Source organism: Portunus trituberculatus, chromosome 46, assembly GCF_017591435.1.
Source record: "Portunus trituberculatus isolate SZX2019 chromosome 46, ASM1759143v1, whole genome shotgun sequence".
In the NCBI taxonomy this organism is placed as follows: Eukaryota; Metazoa; Arthropoda; class Malacostraca; order Decapoda; family Portunidae; genus Portunus; species Portunus trituberculatus.
In genome coordinates, this window is record NC_059300.1 from 25,353,093 (window position 1) to 25,368,070 (window position 14,978).

The window sequence follows — 14,978 nt, forward strand, 5'->3', positions numbered from 1 at the left end:
TCTTGGTATGGTTATCTTTACTAGTTTTGAAACCCGTTTCACTAGATAATCTCATTTTTCATGCTTTAGCAATCACTTTCTAGGTTTTTATCATGGTGGTGATGAGTTATAGAGTGTAAGTGATGAAGGATAACATTGGTAGATAGAAATGAGGTGTTTATTGAAGAGAATCTAAGTGGTGAGGTGCCAGATGATGAGGGAGTGTATCTCTTCAAGCAGCATCATCATATCTCATCGTGAGTGACCAAATCATCTCTTCCTGACTTCTCATAAACTATTTTAGGGGAAGAAAGTATCTCAGCGAGGCGGTGGCGGTGGTAGCATGCGCAACAAGGAAGTGATGAAAAGCCGGCTGGAGGAAGCCATCATGGGCCAGAATTCAGCCCGCTCTGAGATGATGCTTCGACGGCGAGGTAACACCCTTCCCAGCTCCCCCCATGTTGTTGGCCACTCACAGTTCTACATCCAGGGTGCAGGTTGGTGTCGTCGGTCTGGGCCTCCCTCCCCCCTTACCATCTCCAGACCTGACAACACTTGAGGTCTTCCTATCCGCTGCCTGTGCTACGTGTTTGGGGTTTGTTCGTGCTCCATGGCTGGCTCACTCAGCTAACACACACACACACACACACTTCTTAGCACAGCCTTTGTCTCATCCTGTCATCTGGAGGATGGCTGGCTTCTCATCATCATATTCTGTTGTTGCATGGATTATGATGGGGTCTTTCAGCAATCTTTTTCCCTGCAATGATTACTACAGTTTTAGTGTTAAAGGAAAGAAAGAGTCAACACACTATGAGCATATCCTCTCATGTGACAGTGGCTGTGTTCCTCAAGCCACACCACTCAATTTGATGATCCTCATTTTATGTGTAGGATTCTTCAAAGAAGTTTCTGTAAAAGGATGACTATAATAAGAAAATTATTCTGTCATACCATATTATTTAAAAAAATTTTCATCATCTTTTGCTTTCATCCTTAAGTCCTTCTACTGAATTTCTCATACACATGTTGGTAAGATAAAGAACAACTGTGCATGTACACACTGAAAATCACCTTGACATATGTGGATCTTAGAAATCAAATTTCCTCTTGCAAAATTCTTGTTTTCTATTGCAATAAAGTATCAATCTTTTGAGCAAAGAATTATAATTTCTAAGAACTAGGACTGTCACCTCGTAATTTCAAGCTTAATATTCTGTATTGGATGAATATACTAGATGTGCAATGTAAAGATGTACCGATACCAAAATTTTGGCTGATTCCGATACCGATACCGATACCACCTAATTGGGCCAATACCAATACTACTACCAATACCGATATTACTACTTATAGTGATTACTGCACTGGACACCAGGATGAGTTGGTGGACAGCGAATGTTATCAGATGGAAGGCTTTGTTTTGGGGGATGCTGTAAGTCCTTCTGAGAAGCTTTTTGAAGCCATTTGCAAAGATAAATTACTCAGTAATTGGAATGAATATCTTCTCAGTCTTCTGATTCTTGTCAGTTATTTTAAATTCTTACTTCTTACTCCTTTAGCGACCATTTGGTCTTGTGCATTTTGAATTTTCATTATTAATTTTATTGACGATATTTTGGCGATCAAAAATATTTTAAAAATTATTAAAATTGTAAAACAGACACAAAATATTAGCAAAAGAAACTCATTTTGTTGTGTATGTTTCTCTTTAATTAAATCTGACATCCTTTGATATTAATTCATTAGACATTAGTAGACCAATTCAGAAAAATGAGCTTTCACCTAATCTTTTCAATTAAATAGAAAAAGTTTAGTTTATTCTAAATTTCTAGTGTATTGCTATGATCTTAAATAATTAATATGCAACAAATTATACACAATGCACATGATTACAAAACAGAATCGTTACTTTCTTAGTTATGGAATTTTTACATCCTTAGGTTAACACAAGTAACTAAAAAATTAAACTTGCATTAAAATTAATATACATATATATAATTCGAGCTTCCACCTATTCCAGTATGATATCTTGGAAGAGGCTAGCACTAGGACTGTTAATTATAAATCAAATAAGAATATGCTGTTATTTACAATAATGCAAAATGCCTAACTATATATATATATATATATATATATATATATATATATATATATATATATATATATATATATATATATATATTTATATATACCAAATCATTTTGTTGGATTCTCAATATCTGAAGTTTGACATTCTTAGATTATAGTTAAAAAACATAAGCTTTTCACCTGTGTGAACTTTGTGTGGGTGGAGGAGCAGCGTCTGACTGAGAGACAGTGAGAATGCGTGGTGACTCACGACCGACCGTGTGACAGGATGCCGGAGTTCAGCCTATACGCGTTTCATACACGTCCAATTTAGAGGTTGTGGCTTATTACCACAGAAAACAGTATTCTATGACATACGGTAATCACCACGGAAATTTAATACGCCATATTATATTAATTTGGTATCATCAATATCTTATATCGAATATATCACTAATTAGTAAATTCTTTTTAGGTATCGGAAGTATCGGCATAAAATAAGCCGATACCGATACCGATACCCAAAAAAATGGGCCGATACCGCCGATTCCTATACCGATACCGATGCATCGGTACATCTCTAGTGCAATGCACATACTTGATTGTGAATAGTTAAAACTTATTTACAAAAATCTTGCCTATGATCTAAAATTCCAAAAATACTTAGTCTTTTTAAAGTATGAAGCTATTCCTCCAGACAGCAGGATGTGTGGGGTTAACTTCATTTATATGAATATTTTCTTCCCCCCATCTCTCTCTCTCTCTCTCTCTCTCTCTCTCTCTCTCTCTCTCTCTCTCTCTCTCTCTCTCTCTCTCTCTCTCTCTCTCTCTCTCTCTCTCTCTCTCTCTCTCTCTCTCTTTGTCTCTGTCTCTGTCTCTCTCTCTCTGTCTCTCTCTCTCTCTCTCTCTCTCTCTCTCTCTCTCTCTCTCTCTCTCTCTCTCTCTCTCTCTCTCTCTCTCTCTCTCTCTCTCTCTCTCTCTCTCTCTCTCTCTCTCTCTCTCTCTCTCTCTCTCTCTCTCTCTCTCTCTCTCTCTCTCTCTCTCTCTCTCTCTCTCTCTCTCTCTCTCTCTCTCTCTCTCTCTCTCTCTCTCTCTCTCTCTCTCTCTCTCTCTCTCTCTCTCTCTCTCTCTCTCTCTCTCTCTCTCTCTCTCTCTCTCTCTCTCTCTCTCTCTCTCTCTCTCTCTCTCTGTGCACATGTGACCTCTGTTGGTGGTGACTACAGCTACACACTTACAATGGGTTACCTGGTACACTGGTTCCCTGAACCTCCCCAGCATGTGTTGAGCCACTCTTCTTCCTCTGGATCAACAGAATGATAAGATACAACTACTTCATCAGCATTCTCTTCCATGCCAGATGTCTGCATTGTACTCTACTGCCCATGATGAGATGTTGCAAAGTTACAGTGCAATATTATCTCTACTAATGATCTTGTATGATGGATACTAAACCAGCTGGAGGAAATGTAGAATCTGCATCTGCCTTTTTTGACAAGTGAATTTGTTATGATTGCATTCACTGAAGCCTCTTCAGCAGTTTAGTTGTACCTCATGTTTTAGGAACTGGAAATGATTGGTCAAAGCATTTCTCCAGTCATTCACTGAGTCAAATATTAATACTTTTGCTTGATGCATTGATTTATGATCACATTTCTTTGAGGTCATGGATGATAAAAGATTCAATTAGCACTAAGGAAAATAAACTTTGCAGCAACAAAAAAATAACATGTGAATGGCAATGAAGTTATTGATTACCTTCATGCTTAGTCCATTCTGTTGGGCTGAGCTTCAGACTTGTGGGATGTTTTAGATAGCTTGTAGTGATTATCTTGTAGAAATCTTAAATAGATGTAGTAATCAGTATAAGAATGATCCTTATGGGTTGGATGTGGTATTTGTATAGAAACTGAAATTAATTGCCTGAAAAGTTTTTTGTTTGTGATGTGAAACATGTGAAAGTGTGAAAAAGTATATTGTAGATCTAGTGTTAGCAAAAGTAAAAATAATAATGATAATAGATAAAATAAAATGTGTGTTTGAGGGGATCAAACACAATATAGGATAGGCCTGGCCACATTGGAAGAATGGGAAAGTAAGATAACTGTGAGAATACAATTTGATAGACATATTTGTAGCAGAAAGTGAGATGACTAAGACAGTAAAATTTGAGGGATGTGACTGATGTAAGATAACAATCCCCTTGGTGAAATGAGGGGATAAAGAGCTGAAGTATGTGAAAGGAGGATGGAGACTTAGGCCACCATCATCTCTTTGGAGAAATTCCTAAGAGCAAGTATCAGAAATAAATAGATAAGATGTAGTGTGGTTGGTATTGGTCCCTTAACAGCCTTAATGCTTTGTCCTTTTGGTACTGCAAGGATTTGATAATGTATTGGTGTCTTAGTAAATCTCCTGCTTACAGAATCATAGAATGCTTGATGTAGTTTTTTGTTGCCTTTTGTTCCTCTAAAATTTCTTGATTGTATTTTTGTTAGATAGGATCATTGAGAGAGAGAGAGAGAGAGAGAGAGAGAGAGAGAGAGATTTTTTATTTTCATTTACTCAAACAACAATTCAGTCTGTGGCCCATAGCTGAGATAACTAGTTTTAAGTCGGATATGTTATGTGATAATGAACATTTTTGGCAACTTGTTAGTTAGGACACCTTTGTCAAGGCCTCAGGTCCGAGTAAGTGGTAACAATAATAAGATATTCCATTCTTGTATGAATTGCACAGAAGTTCCCCTGTATTTTGGATTCTCTAAGTGTGTGTGTGACTTCCTCTGCAAATATAATGTTTCTTTCTCTTCAAAATACAATACAAAAGAAGCAATATGATTGCAAGTTTTATACACAGTGATATACAATGTCTGATGTTTGTGACTGAGCAGTGAGAGCAGTGGTTAGCCTTTCCTGAAGTGTTCAGTTGCCTTAACTGTCCCTTGTACACTTCTTGGGAAACTTTGAGTATGATACAAGTATGGATGGCTGAAATATACCAAGGTTCAGGTGACCAGAACTGTAACCAATGCTAGCTTAACAAGGTTTAGTCTTTGCTTCATATTTAGGTTTATTCTTTGACAGATTCATCAGTTGCTAGGGGTATGTAATTATGATTAGATGGAATTCTAAGCATGACTTTCTTCATAATTAATAAAACATAACCACTAATAAATCTGGATGTAAACCTGTCATATATTTTCATGTTGAGTGCTCTTTAGTTATTTATTATAATTGAACTTTAAAGTCAATATTTGTAAAGTTTAATATTTCCAAGGGCCATTTATTATAATTAATCTTCATTTGCTAAGAAAAAACATTTATTGTAATATGTCATAAGACGTAGATGTAAAGTTTCAAATTGTAATTAAGTAGAGATGAATTCAGAAGAGGTGCATTAATGTGTTGTATGTGGAAATCCACTGTAGCTAAGTAGAACAAGTTGGTAATTGAATAACAGTTCATCAGTAATATTTGCTTTGTTGTGTGGCCAGCAGAACGCAACCCCCCATCCCCATCAGGTGGCGGAGAGAAGCTGCGGTGGCGCAAGGAATCATTCCCGTGGCGTCACCACCCCCAGGACACAGACCGCTCTCCACAGCACGAGCTGGAGCAGGAGTCCCAGGTGGAGGACCACTTGGCAGCCGAATCTAACATGGTCATCCTAGATACCCTTGAAAACATTGTCCAGGTAAATGATACATTTAGCACATTCACTTTTCCTCAAACATTCTCTTGTCTTGGAATCATTCTCTCTCTCTCTCTCTCTCTCTCTCTCTCTCTCTCTCTCTCTCTCTCTCTCTCTCTCTCTCTCTCTCTCTCTCTCTCTCTCTCTCTCTCTCTCTCTCTCTCTCTCTCTCTCTCTCTCTCTCTCTCTCCTCTCTCTCTCTCTCTCTCACATTATATGACCCTCTTGATGCCTCCACACCATACTGGAAAGCATTGAAACTTGCCTGCTTCTACATGCAGTGAAACCTCTCTCATTGTCAGTAAAGAAATCAACACCAGCGTATTCCACTGCTTCTAAACTCTCACAAGTCATCTTGCCTACCTCTTTCACCAGTCTTGCTGGTGACAAAAGTATATGCCTAAACACATCAGGGAAAGTTTATGAAGTATGGCCTCTATCTCACTGCTTCTGCCATTCCATTATTTTGTGTGAAATTTAGAGGTACAGGTCATCATCTTGGCTACCTATATTGTAATCCTAATGTAAGTAGGTAACTCTCATTGTACATTTGTACAATACATTTACCTTCTTCCTTCAGGTGCTTACCACAGCTGACCACCTGCAAGGGTTGTTGTCTGTAGTCTTCAGAGTGCTGCTTCATGCTCTGGCCTCTAACCAGTCCACCACCACACTCACCAACATGTTCAACACCCAACGTGCACTAGTAGCCAAGGTAAAGATGACAGGTGGGCTCAGTCAGTTCACAGGTCTGGTTCAGAGTGTAACTGTGTCACATGTCAACTGATGATGATTAGCTTTAAAATAGTAATTATCTTAAATTATGTATTAATTAAGTTTTAGTGACCCAGTCTATATACCTTATAGTGAGAAGTATTTATATAACTGATTCTCTACTTTGAACAATGATCTCTTATAATTGGATCTCAGATAATCATCAAACAACTGAAAACTGAAATGATTATTTTTTCATCCAGTTCCCAAGTCTGCTGTTTGATGAAGAGACAGAGCAGTGTGCTGACCTGTGCCTGCAGCTGCTGAAACATTGCTCTTCCTGCATTTGTACAGTGAGGTCTCATGCAGCAGCTTCCCTCTATCTTCTCATGCGGCACAACTTTGAAATAGGAAATGTGAGTTTAATGCAAGAAAAGGGAATACATTTTTCCATCATTGTACGTAGAACATGTTACTCAGTAAATATTGGGTGTTTCATAATTCTCATATTTTGTAATGCTTTTGTAGGGATTGTCCCATATCAGTAAACAACAAAATGTATTCAATGAATAGAACAGTGTTACATTTTCAACACTTCTCAACACAGTGGATCATTACAGTGAGACCATGTAAAGGCCCACCGGTCCCAACAATGGGCAGTAAACATGCTGCATTCCATTTTACAGTAACAGATTTGTGTTTCTTCACTCTGCCATGAAAGCATAACCTACTCATGACTTGAGGTGACTTATCCCTCAACCAGTATTACACAGGGAGTGTCTCCTTGTATAGATTATTGCCTTCAACAGCTAATTTCTGAAAAATCTTTGCTTGTGCTAAAATATTAACTTGTGAAGTTATCAAATTATAAATTATTTTAGCAAGCAGACATAAAGAAAACAGGGATCAAAGTTTGAAAAGGCCATTATAATGCCTGTAGATTTTCTTGGCTCATTTGTAACTAATCTAAGTCATACATAATAGCCTCACCCAGGATACTGTGAACATCAAGTTGGTATTGGCAGCACCAGCCTGTGATTCCATCAATATTGACATGGTTCTCCTTTACAGAATTTTGCAAGAGTGAAGATGCAAGTGACAATGTCTCTCAGCTCCCTGGTGGGAACCTCCCAGACCTTCAATGAAGCGTACCTTCGCCGTTCCCTCAAGACCATCCTCACCTATGCAGAGGAAGACACAGACCTTCAGGACACTTCCTTCCCTGAACAGGTGTGTGTTGGAGATGTATCTTCATCTGTTTTACTATGAGAATTATAATTTTGGGAGGAATGAGGTGGAGACATTAAGATTAGTTTTTATTTTAAGTACTGCATCTTCCCTGTAATATTTAAAACCTTTACAAAATACAGGTGCGGGATCTGGTCTTCAACTTGCACATGATCCTGTCCGACACAGTGAAGATGAAGGAATACCAGGAGGATCCAGAGATGTTGCTGGACCTCATGTACAGGATAGGTGAGGCCCACTTCAGTAGTGACATGAGATGTGCTCAACCAAGGCTGGTATAGAAGTTGGCCAGGATTTTTTTTATACACATAAAAAAGTACTGCTTACAGGTATCCAGATGTCATGCAGAAAGTTATGTTTTAAAGATTCTGTATATTAGAAGAACTATCATCTCTCAAGGATAAATAAGTCAAAAGATAATTCTCTCTCTCTCTCTCTCTCTCTCTCTCTCTCTCTCTCTCTCTCTCTCTCTCTCTCTCTCTCTCTCTCTCTCTCTCTCTCTCTCCTCCCCCCCACAGCACGAGGCTACCAGAACTCCCCAGACTTACGCCTCACCTGGTTAGCAAACATGGCTCAGAAACACAGTGAGAGGGCACAGCATGCAGAGGCTGCTATGTGTCTGGTGCACAGTGCAGCTCTTGTGTCTGAGTACCTGTATATGCTGGAGGATTGTCCACACCTACCCATTGGAGCTGTCACTTTCAGCAAGCTCTCCCCAAATGTGTTAGAGGAAAGTGCTGGTAAGCCTTGCCTTTTTCCCGGCACTGTGCTGATGTGCCTTGCTTCAGATCCAGCCAAAGTGAATAGTGCAGGTGTCTTGTTGTCCAAGGCATCCATTTGCATTATTTGTTAGGCTTATGGATTGGATGGGTTTTGATCCAGTTATAAAGAATGTGTGTGTATTTACGTAGTTGTATTGTACAGGGTTTGAGCGGGCCTCATAGTGTCCTGTCTCCATATCTCCATTTATCTATTTTTTCCTTGAAGTTATGTACATTATGTGATGTAACAACTTCATTATGTAATGCATTCCATTTTTCCATCGTTCTGTGTGAAAAACTGGATTTTCCAATATCCTTCACACACTGCCTCATCCTGATCTTTTTTCATGCCCTCTTGTCCTTCCATCTTCTTCTGTCAACAGCACCAGGTCTTCTTTGTGTATCTTTTCAATATCATTTACTATCTTATACATTGTTATTAGGTCCCCACATTCTCTTCTATCTTGTAAGGTTTGCAGTCCCATTTCCTTCAGTCGTTTTTCATATGTGAGGTCCTTTAATTCCTGCACAATCTTTGTAGAAATCTTCTGTATCCTTTCAAATTTTCTTATATCCTTTTTAGAGCTCAGAGACCACACCACTGCTGCATATTCCAGCCTTAGACATATCATGTTTGTGATGATTTTTCTCATCATATCTTTGTCCATGTATTGAAATACCATTCTTTTATTAGTCAGTATTTTATATGATAGTCCAAATATCTTGCTTATGTGTTTATCAGGGCTCAGATTTTCCTGTATGATCACTCCAAGATCTTTTTCTTCTTTAGTCTTCGTTATTTGTTCCTTTCCCATCAAATAGTTCTATGCTGGTCTTCTCTTACTCCTTCCTAGTTTCATTATGTAACATTTCTTGGCATTAAACTCCAATTTCCACTTCCTGCTCCACTCATAAATCTTGTTTATATCATCCTGCAACAGCAGACAGTCCTCTCTAGTTTTTATAACTCTTAGCAGCTTTGCATCATCAGCGAATAAATTTATATAACTGTTCTTCCCAATGTTTATCTATGTTCTCTAGTTTCCAAAGTAGTCTTCCATGAGGGACTTTATCAAAAGCCTTTTTAATATACTGTGTCTACCCATCCATCTCTGTTTTCAAGTCCTGCAATAACTCAAGTAGAAGCTTAATAAGTTTGTTACACATGGCCGCCCTGTCCTGAATCCAAATTGTTTGTTCGATATGACTTGCTCCTCTCCTAGAAATTTAACCCATGTTTCGTTAATAATTATTTCACATAACTTCCCCCCAAGATGCTTGTAAGTGACACTGTTCTGTAGTTTAGTGGTTCAGTTGCCTTTCCTTCTTTAAATATCGGTATTACGCTGGCTCTCTTCCATTCTAGTGGAACTTTCCCTTCATTTATTGAACTTGTAATTATTTCCCAAATTGGATCCAGTAGTTTTTTTTTTTTTTTTTTACATTACAAGGGCACTGGCCAAGGGCAAACAAAGTGTTGGAAAAAAAAAAAATCCCGCTGGTTGCCAGGCCCTGTTAAGAAGAAAGTAGAAAGAGAAAAAACAAAAAAAATCTAAAAGGAGGGTCCAGTTAACGTAAGAGGTGTCTTGACACTCCTCTTTTGAAAGAGTTTAAGTCATAGGCAGGTGGAAATACAGACACAGGTAGAGAGTTCCAGAGTTTACCAGTGTAGGGAATGAAGGAGTGAAGATACTGGTTAACTCTTGCATTAGGAAGATGGACAGAATAGGGATGAGAAGAAGTAGAGAGTCTTGTGCAGCGAGGCCGCAGGAGGGGGAAGGCATGCAGTTAGCAAGTTCAGAAGAGCAGACAGCATGAAAACAGCGGTAGAAGACAGATAAAGATGCAACATTGCGGCGGTGACTTAAAGAATCAAGACAGTCAGTTAGAGGAGAAGAGTTGATAAGACGAAAAGCTTTAGATTCCACCTTGTTTAGTAAAGCTGTGTGTGGATCCCCCAGACATGAGAGCCATACTCCATACACGGGCGGATAAGGCCCTTGTACAGAGCAAGCAGCTGGGAGGAGAGAAAAATGGACGAAGACGCCATAGGACACCTAACTTCTTGGAAGCTGATTTAGCAAGAGTAGAGATGTGAAATTTCCAGTTTAGATTTTTAGTGAAGGATAGACCGAGTGTGTTTAATGTAGAGGAGAGGGAAGTTGAGTGTTATTGAAGAAGAGAGGATAGTTGTCTGGAAGGTTATGTCGAGTAGATAGTTGTAGAAATTGAGTTTTGAGGCATTGAACAAAACCAGGTTTTCTCTGCCCCAATCAGAAACAAGTGAAAGATCAGAAGTTAGGCGTCCTATAGCATCTCGCCTTGAGTCATTTAATTGTTGTTGGGTTGGGCGTCTGTTGAACGCTGTTGAATAATGCAGGGTGGTATCATCAGCATAGGAGTGGATAGGGCATTGAGTCAGATTTAGGAGATCATTGATGAATAATAGAAAGAGAGTGGGTGATAGGACAGAACCCTGTGGAACACCACTGTTGATAGTTTTAGGGAAGAACAGTGACCGTCTACTACAGCAGCAATAGAACGATCGGAAAGGAAACTGGAGATGAAGGTACAGAGAGAAGGATAGAATCCGTAGGAGGGTAGTTTAGAAATTAAAGATTTGTGCCAGACTCTATCGAAGGCTTTCGATATGTCAAGGCCGACAGCAAAGGTTTCACCGAAGTCCCTAAAGAGGATGACCAAGATTCAGTTAGGAAAGTAAGAAGATCACCAGTAGATCTGCCTTTACGGAAACCATACTGGCAATCAGAGAGAAGGTTGTGAGCTGATAGATGCCTCATTATCTTCCTATTAAGGATAGACTCAAAGGCTTTAGAAAGGCAGGAAATCAAAGCTATAGGGCGGTAGTTAGAAGGATTGGAGTGGTCACCTTTTTTAGGGACAGGTTGAATGTGAGCAAACTTCCAGCAAGAAGGATAAATAGAAGTAGAGAGACACAGATGAAAGAGTTTGACCAGGCAGTGAGCGAGTTCGGAAGCACAGTTTTTGAGAACAACAGGAGGGACTCCATCCGGACCGTAAGCCTTCCGAGAATCAAGGCCAGAGAGGGCCAGGAAAACGTCTTTATAAAGAATTTTAATTTTAGGGATGAAGTAGTCAGAGGGTGGAGGAGTAGGAGGAATATGCCCAGAATCATCCAAAGTTGAGTTGGTAGCAAAGGTTTGAGCGAAGAGTTCAGCTTTAGAAAAGAAGAGACAGCTGTAGAGCCATCTGGATGAAGTAAAGGAGGAAAGACGAAGAAGTAAAGTTGTTAGAGATATTATTGGCTAGATGCCAGAAATCTCGAGAGGAGTTAGAATTGGAAAGACTTTGACATTTTCTATTGATGAAAGAGTTTTTAGTAAGTTGGAGAATAGATTTGGCATGATTACGGGCAGAAATATATAGGGCATGAGTTTCAGCAGTTGGATGGCTACGGAACCGTTTGTGAGCCGCCTCTCTATCATTGACAGCACGAGAACAAGCAGAGTTAAACCAAGGCTTTTTAGCTTTAGGGTTAGAGAAAGTATGAGGAATGTATAGCTCCATGCCAGAGATAATCACCTCTGTTATGCGCTCGGCACAAAGAGAAGGATCTCTGACATGAAAACAATAATCATCCCAAGGGAAATCAGAATAGTACTGCCTTAGTTCCTTCCACTTAGCAGAGTTAAAATGCCAGAAGCACCTCCGCTTAGGCGGGTCCTGAGGCTGCACTGGAGTGATAGAACTGGTAACGGAAATTAGATTGTGGTCGGAGGAGCCCAACGGAGAGGAAAGTTTAACAGAGTAAGCAGAAGGGTTGGAGGTTAGGAAAAGATCAAGAATGTTGGGCGTGTCTCCAAGGCGGTCAGGAATACGGGTAGGGAACTTCACTAGCTGCTCTAGGTCATGAAGGATAGCAAAGTTGAAGGTTTGTTCACCAGGTTGGTCAGTGAAAGAAGATGAAAGCCAAAGCTGGTGGTGAACATTGAAATCCCTAAAATGGAGATCTCAGCAAAGGAAAGTGAGATAAGATGTGCTCCACCTTGGAAGTCAAATAGTCAAAGAATTTTACATAGTCAGAGGAATTAGGTGAGAGGTATACAGCACAGATGAATTTAGTTAGAGAGTGACATTGAAGTCTTAGCCAGATGGTAGAAAATTCTGAAGATTCAAGATTGTGGGCACGAGAGCAAGTGGTGTCGTTACGCACGTATGCGCAACATCCAGCTTTGGATTGAAAATGAGGATAGAGCAAGTAGGAGGAACAGAAAAGGGGCTGCTGTCAGTAGTCACAGACAACTGTGTTTCGTTAGGAAGAGAAGATGAGGTTTAGTAGAGGAGAGGTGGTGTTCCACAGATTGAAAATTAGAACGAAGGCCACGAATGTTGCAGAAATTGATAGTGAAAGTATTAGATGAAGTGTCAAGACACCCAAGGTCGACAGCAGAGGGCAGTCCGACCTGGGGACATTTATGGTCCCTCCCAGAGGGGGACTCCGAGGCAGGGCGTGGTGAAGCCATTATTAAATTTTGATTTGAAGAGAGTGTAAAAGTGTAAGGTGTTGTAGTGTAGTGTAGGAAGTAGTAGAAGTTGTCTTTAGAGGGCAGGCTGCAGCTGCTCAATTGTATAAATGAGACCACAAAGGGAACCGGGAAGAGAGGACACGGGGAATCACTCAGTCTGCAGCACTGCCTACATCCCCGTAAGTACCTCTCCTGGAGTATTCCACCGGGCGGCAGGTGACTACTGCCTACTCCTATATGCTCCTATATGCTTTTTATATTCTTTGAACATCCAGCCAGATACACCATCTGGCCCCATTGCTTTTCTGACTTCCAACGTATCCAATAATCTTCCAATATCCTCTTTGTGCACTCCAATTTCCTGTAATCCTTGGCAATGCCATGCCCTACTAAGTTCTGGGAAATCATCTTCTGTATTGAATACCGTTTTGAAACTCTCATTCATTATTTCATACATTTTCTTCTCCGGTATGTCTTATCTTCTTTAATGATTTTTTCAATTGTTTCCTTATTCTTTGTTTTGCCATTTATAAACTTGTAGAAAAGTTTGGGTTCATCTTTGCTTTTATTCACTAAATCTTTCTCAAAGTTTCCTTCTTCCTCTCTCCTTAGTTTAATATATTCATTTCTGGCATCTTTGTACTGTTATAGTAATTTCCTTGCTTTATGAGTTTCTTCCACACTTTATCTTTTGCCTTTTTTTGTTTATATGAATCTAGCATTGTACCAAACATGTATTTTTTCTTAACTCTATAAACAGGTACAAACTTTTTTACTCCTTCATTATATTTCTGTAAGAATGTCATATTTCCCTTGTACTGTCTTTCTGTACATTATATTACTCCACTCAATATCAGCAAAATAGATCCTTAATTTTTCAAAATCTGCTCTTGCATAATTTAATCTCTCCTTTATAGTCCTCTCTGTAACTTATCTTATCTTCCTCCTGAATTTGCATCTCTAATGTCACATGATCACTTCTTCCCATTGGACTAAGGTATTGTATGATTGGAGGGGACTCTGGTTTCTTTGTGAAAACTACAGTAGGTCAAGCAACGATGGTTTTTCTTCCCCCCTGTACCTTGTTGACTCCTCCACCCACTGGTCCATTGTATTAACCATAGTCAACTGTAACATTTTCTCGCTCCACTGCCCAGCATTATTCATTACTTCCATCTCTTTCCAGTTTACTTTTTTACAGTTAAAGTCTTAAACTAAAAGTATTCTTCTATCTCTCCTTATCATGTTATCTAGGCACTTTATCACCTCTCTTTGCATATCTTTATGTTCTTCTGTTCCCCATGTATTAGTCTTTGGTGGAACATATGTAATTATAATTTTTCTCTTCTTCAAATCTTCTGTTTTGATTGTTACTCCCATTACTTCCACTTTGTCCTTACCATGTTGCACATCTTCCACACATATATTATCACGAACCATTATTAGCACTCCTTCTCCCCCTTTATCCTTCCTGTCTCTCATCCAGGCATTATATCCCTCCTCCTTAAATTTGACATGGATCTCTCCTCTCAGTTTTGTTTCAACAATGCACATTACATCCGGCTTTTTTCTCTTTCAAATACAGGCAACCCCCGTTTAACGAAGGTTCACACAACAAAATTTCGCTACAACGAAGGTTTCGTTTTACTACCATCTGCTCGTTTAACGAACACCAAACTCACTTTAACGAAGTTTTATCCAGGTAATTTTTTTTTCAAATTTGAAAGCCCCACCGTATCATGCAAGCTGACAGGCTTTTGAATACATCAGGAGCTGCTGGTACTAAGGCCTGCCTCAGGAGAAATCCTGAGACACCTGTAGAATAAAGATCAAGATCAAGCCTCTCGTGGACAACACAGGCACTGCCGATACAAAGGCCTGACTCAGAAAAAATTATGTGTCACCTGTAGCATCAAGATCAAGATCAAGATCATGTGCACCACTCACTCCCCAGTCAAAACATAACAGCGTTACCAGCAGCTCATCTTCCCTAGTTCAACTTACCACCAA

The 14,978-nt window shown here is 39.4% G+C and overlaps 1 protein-coding gene across 1 annotated transcript in view; it reads left to right on the forward strand.

Moving 5' to 3' along the window:
* LOC123520020 (dedicator of cytokinesis protein 7-like) overlaps positions 1–14,978 on the forward strand; it is an 83,631-nt gene that overhangs the window by 31,439 nt on the left and 37,214 nt on the right. The window contains 7 exon segments of the mRNA XM_045281832.1: positions 284–476; positions 5,544–5,740; positions 6,318–6,452; positions 6,715–6,867; positions 7,523–7,681; positions 7,822–7,927; positions 8,218–8,439. Of these exon segments, the coding sequence (XP_045137767.1) occupies positions 284–476; positions 5,544–5,740; positions 6,318–6,452; positions 6,715–6,867; positions 7,523–7,681; positions 7,822–7,927; positions 8,218–8,439 (1,165 nt within the window).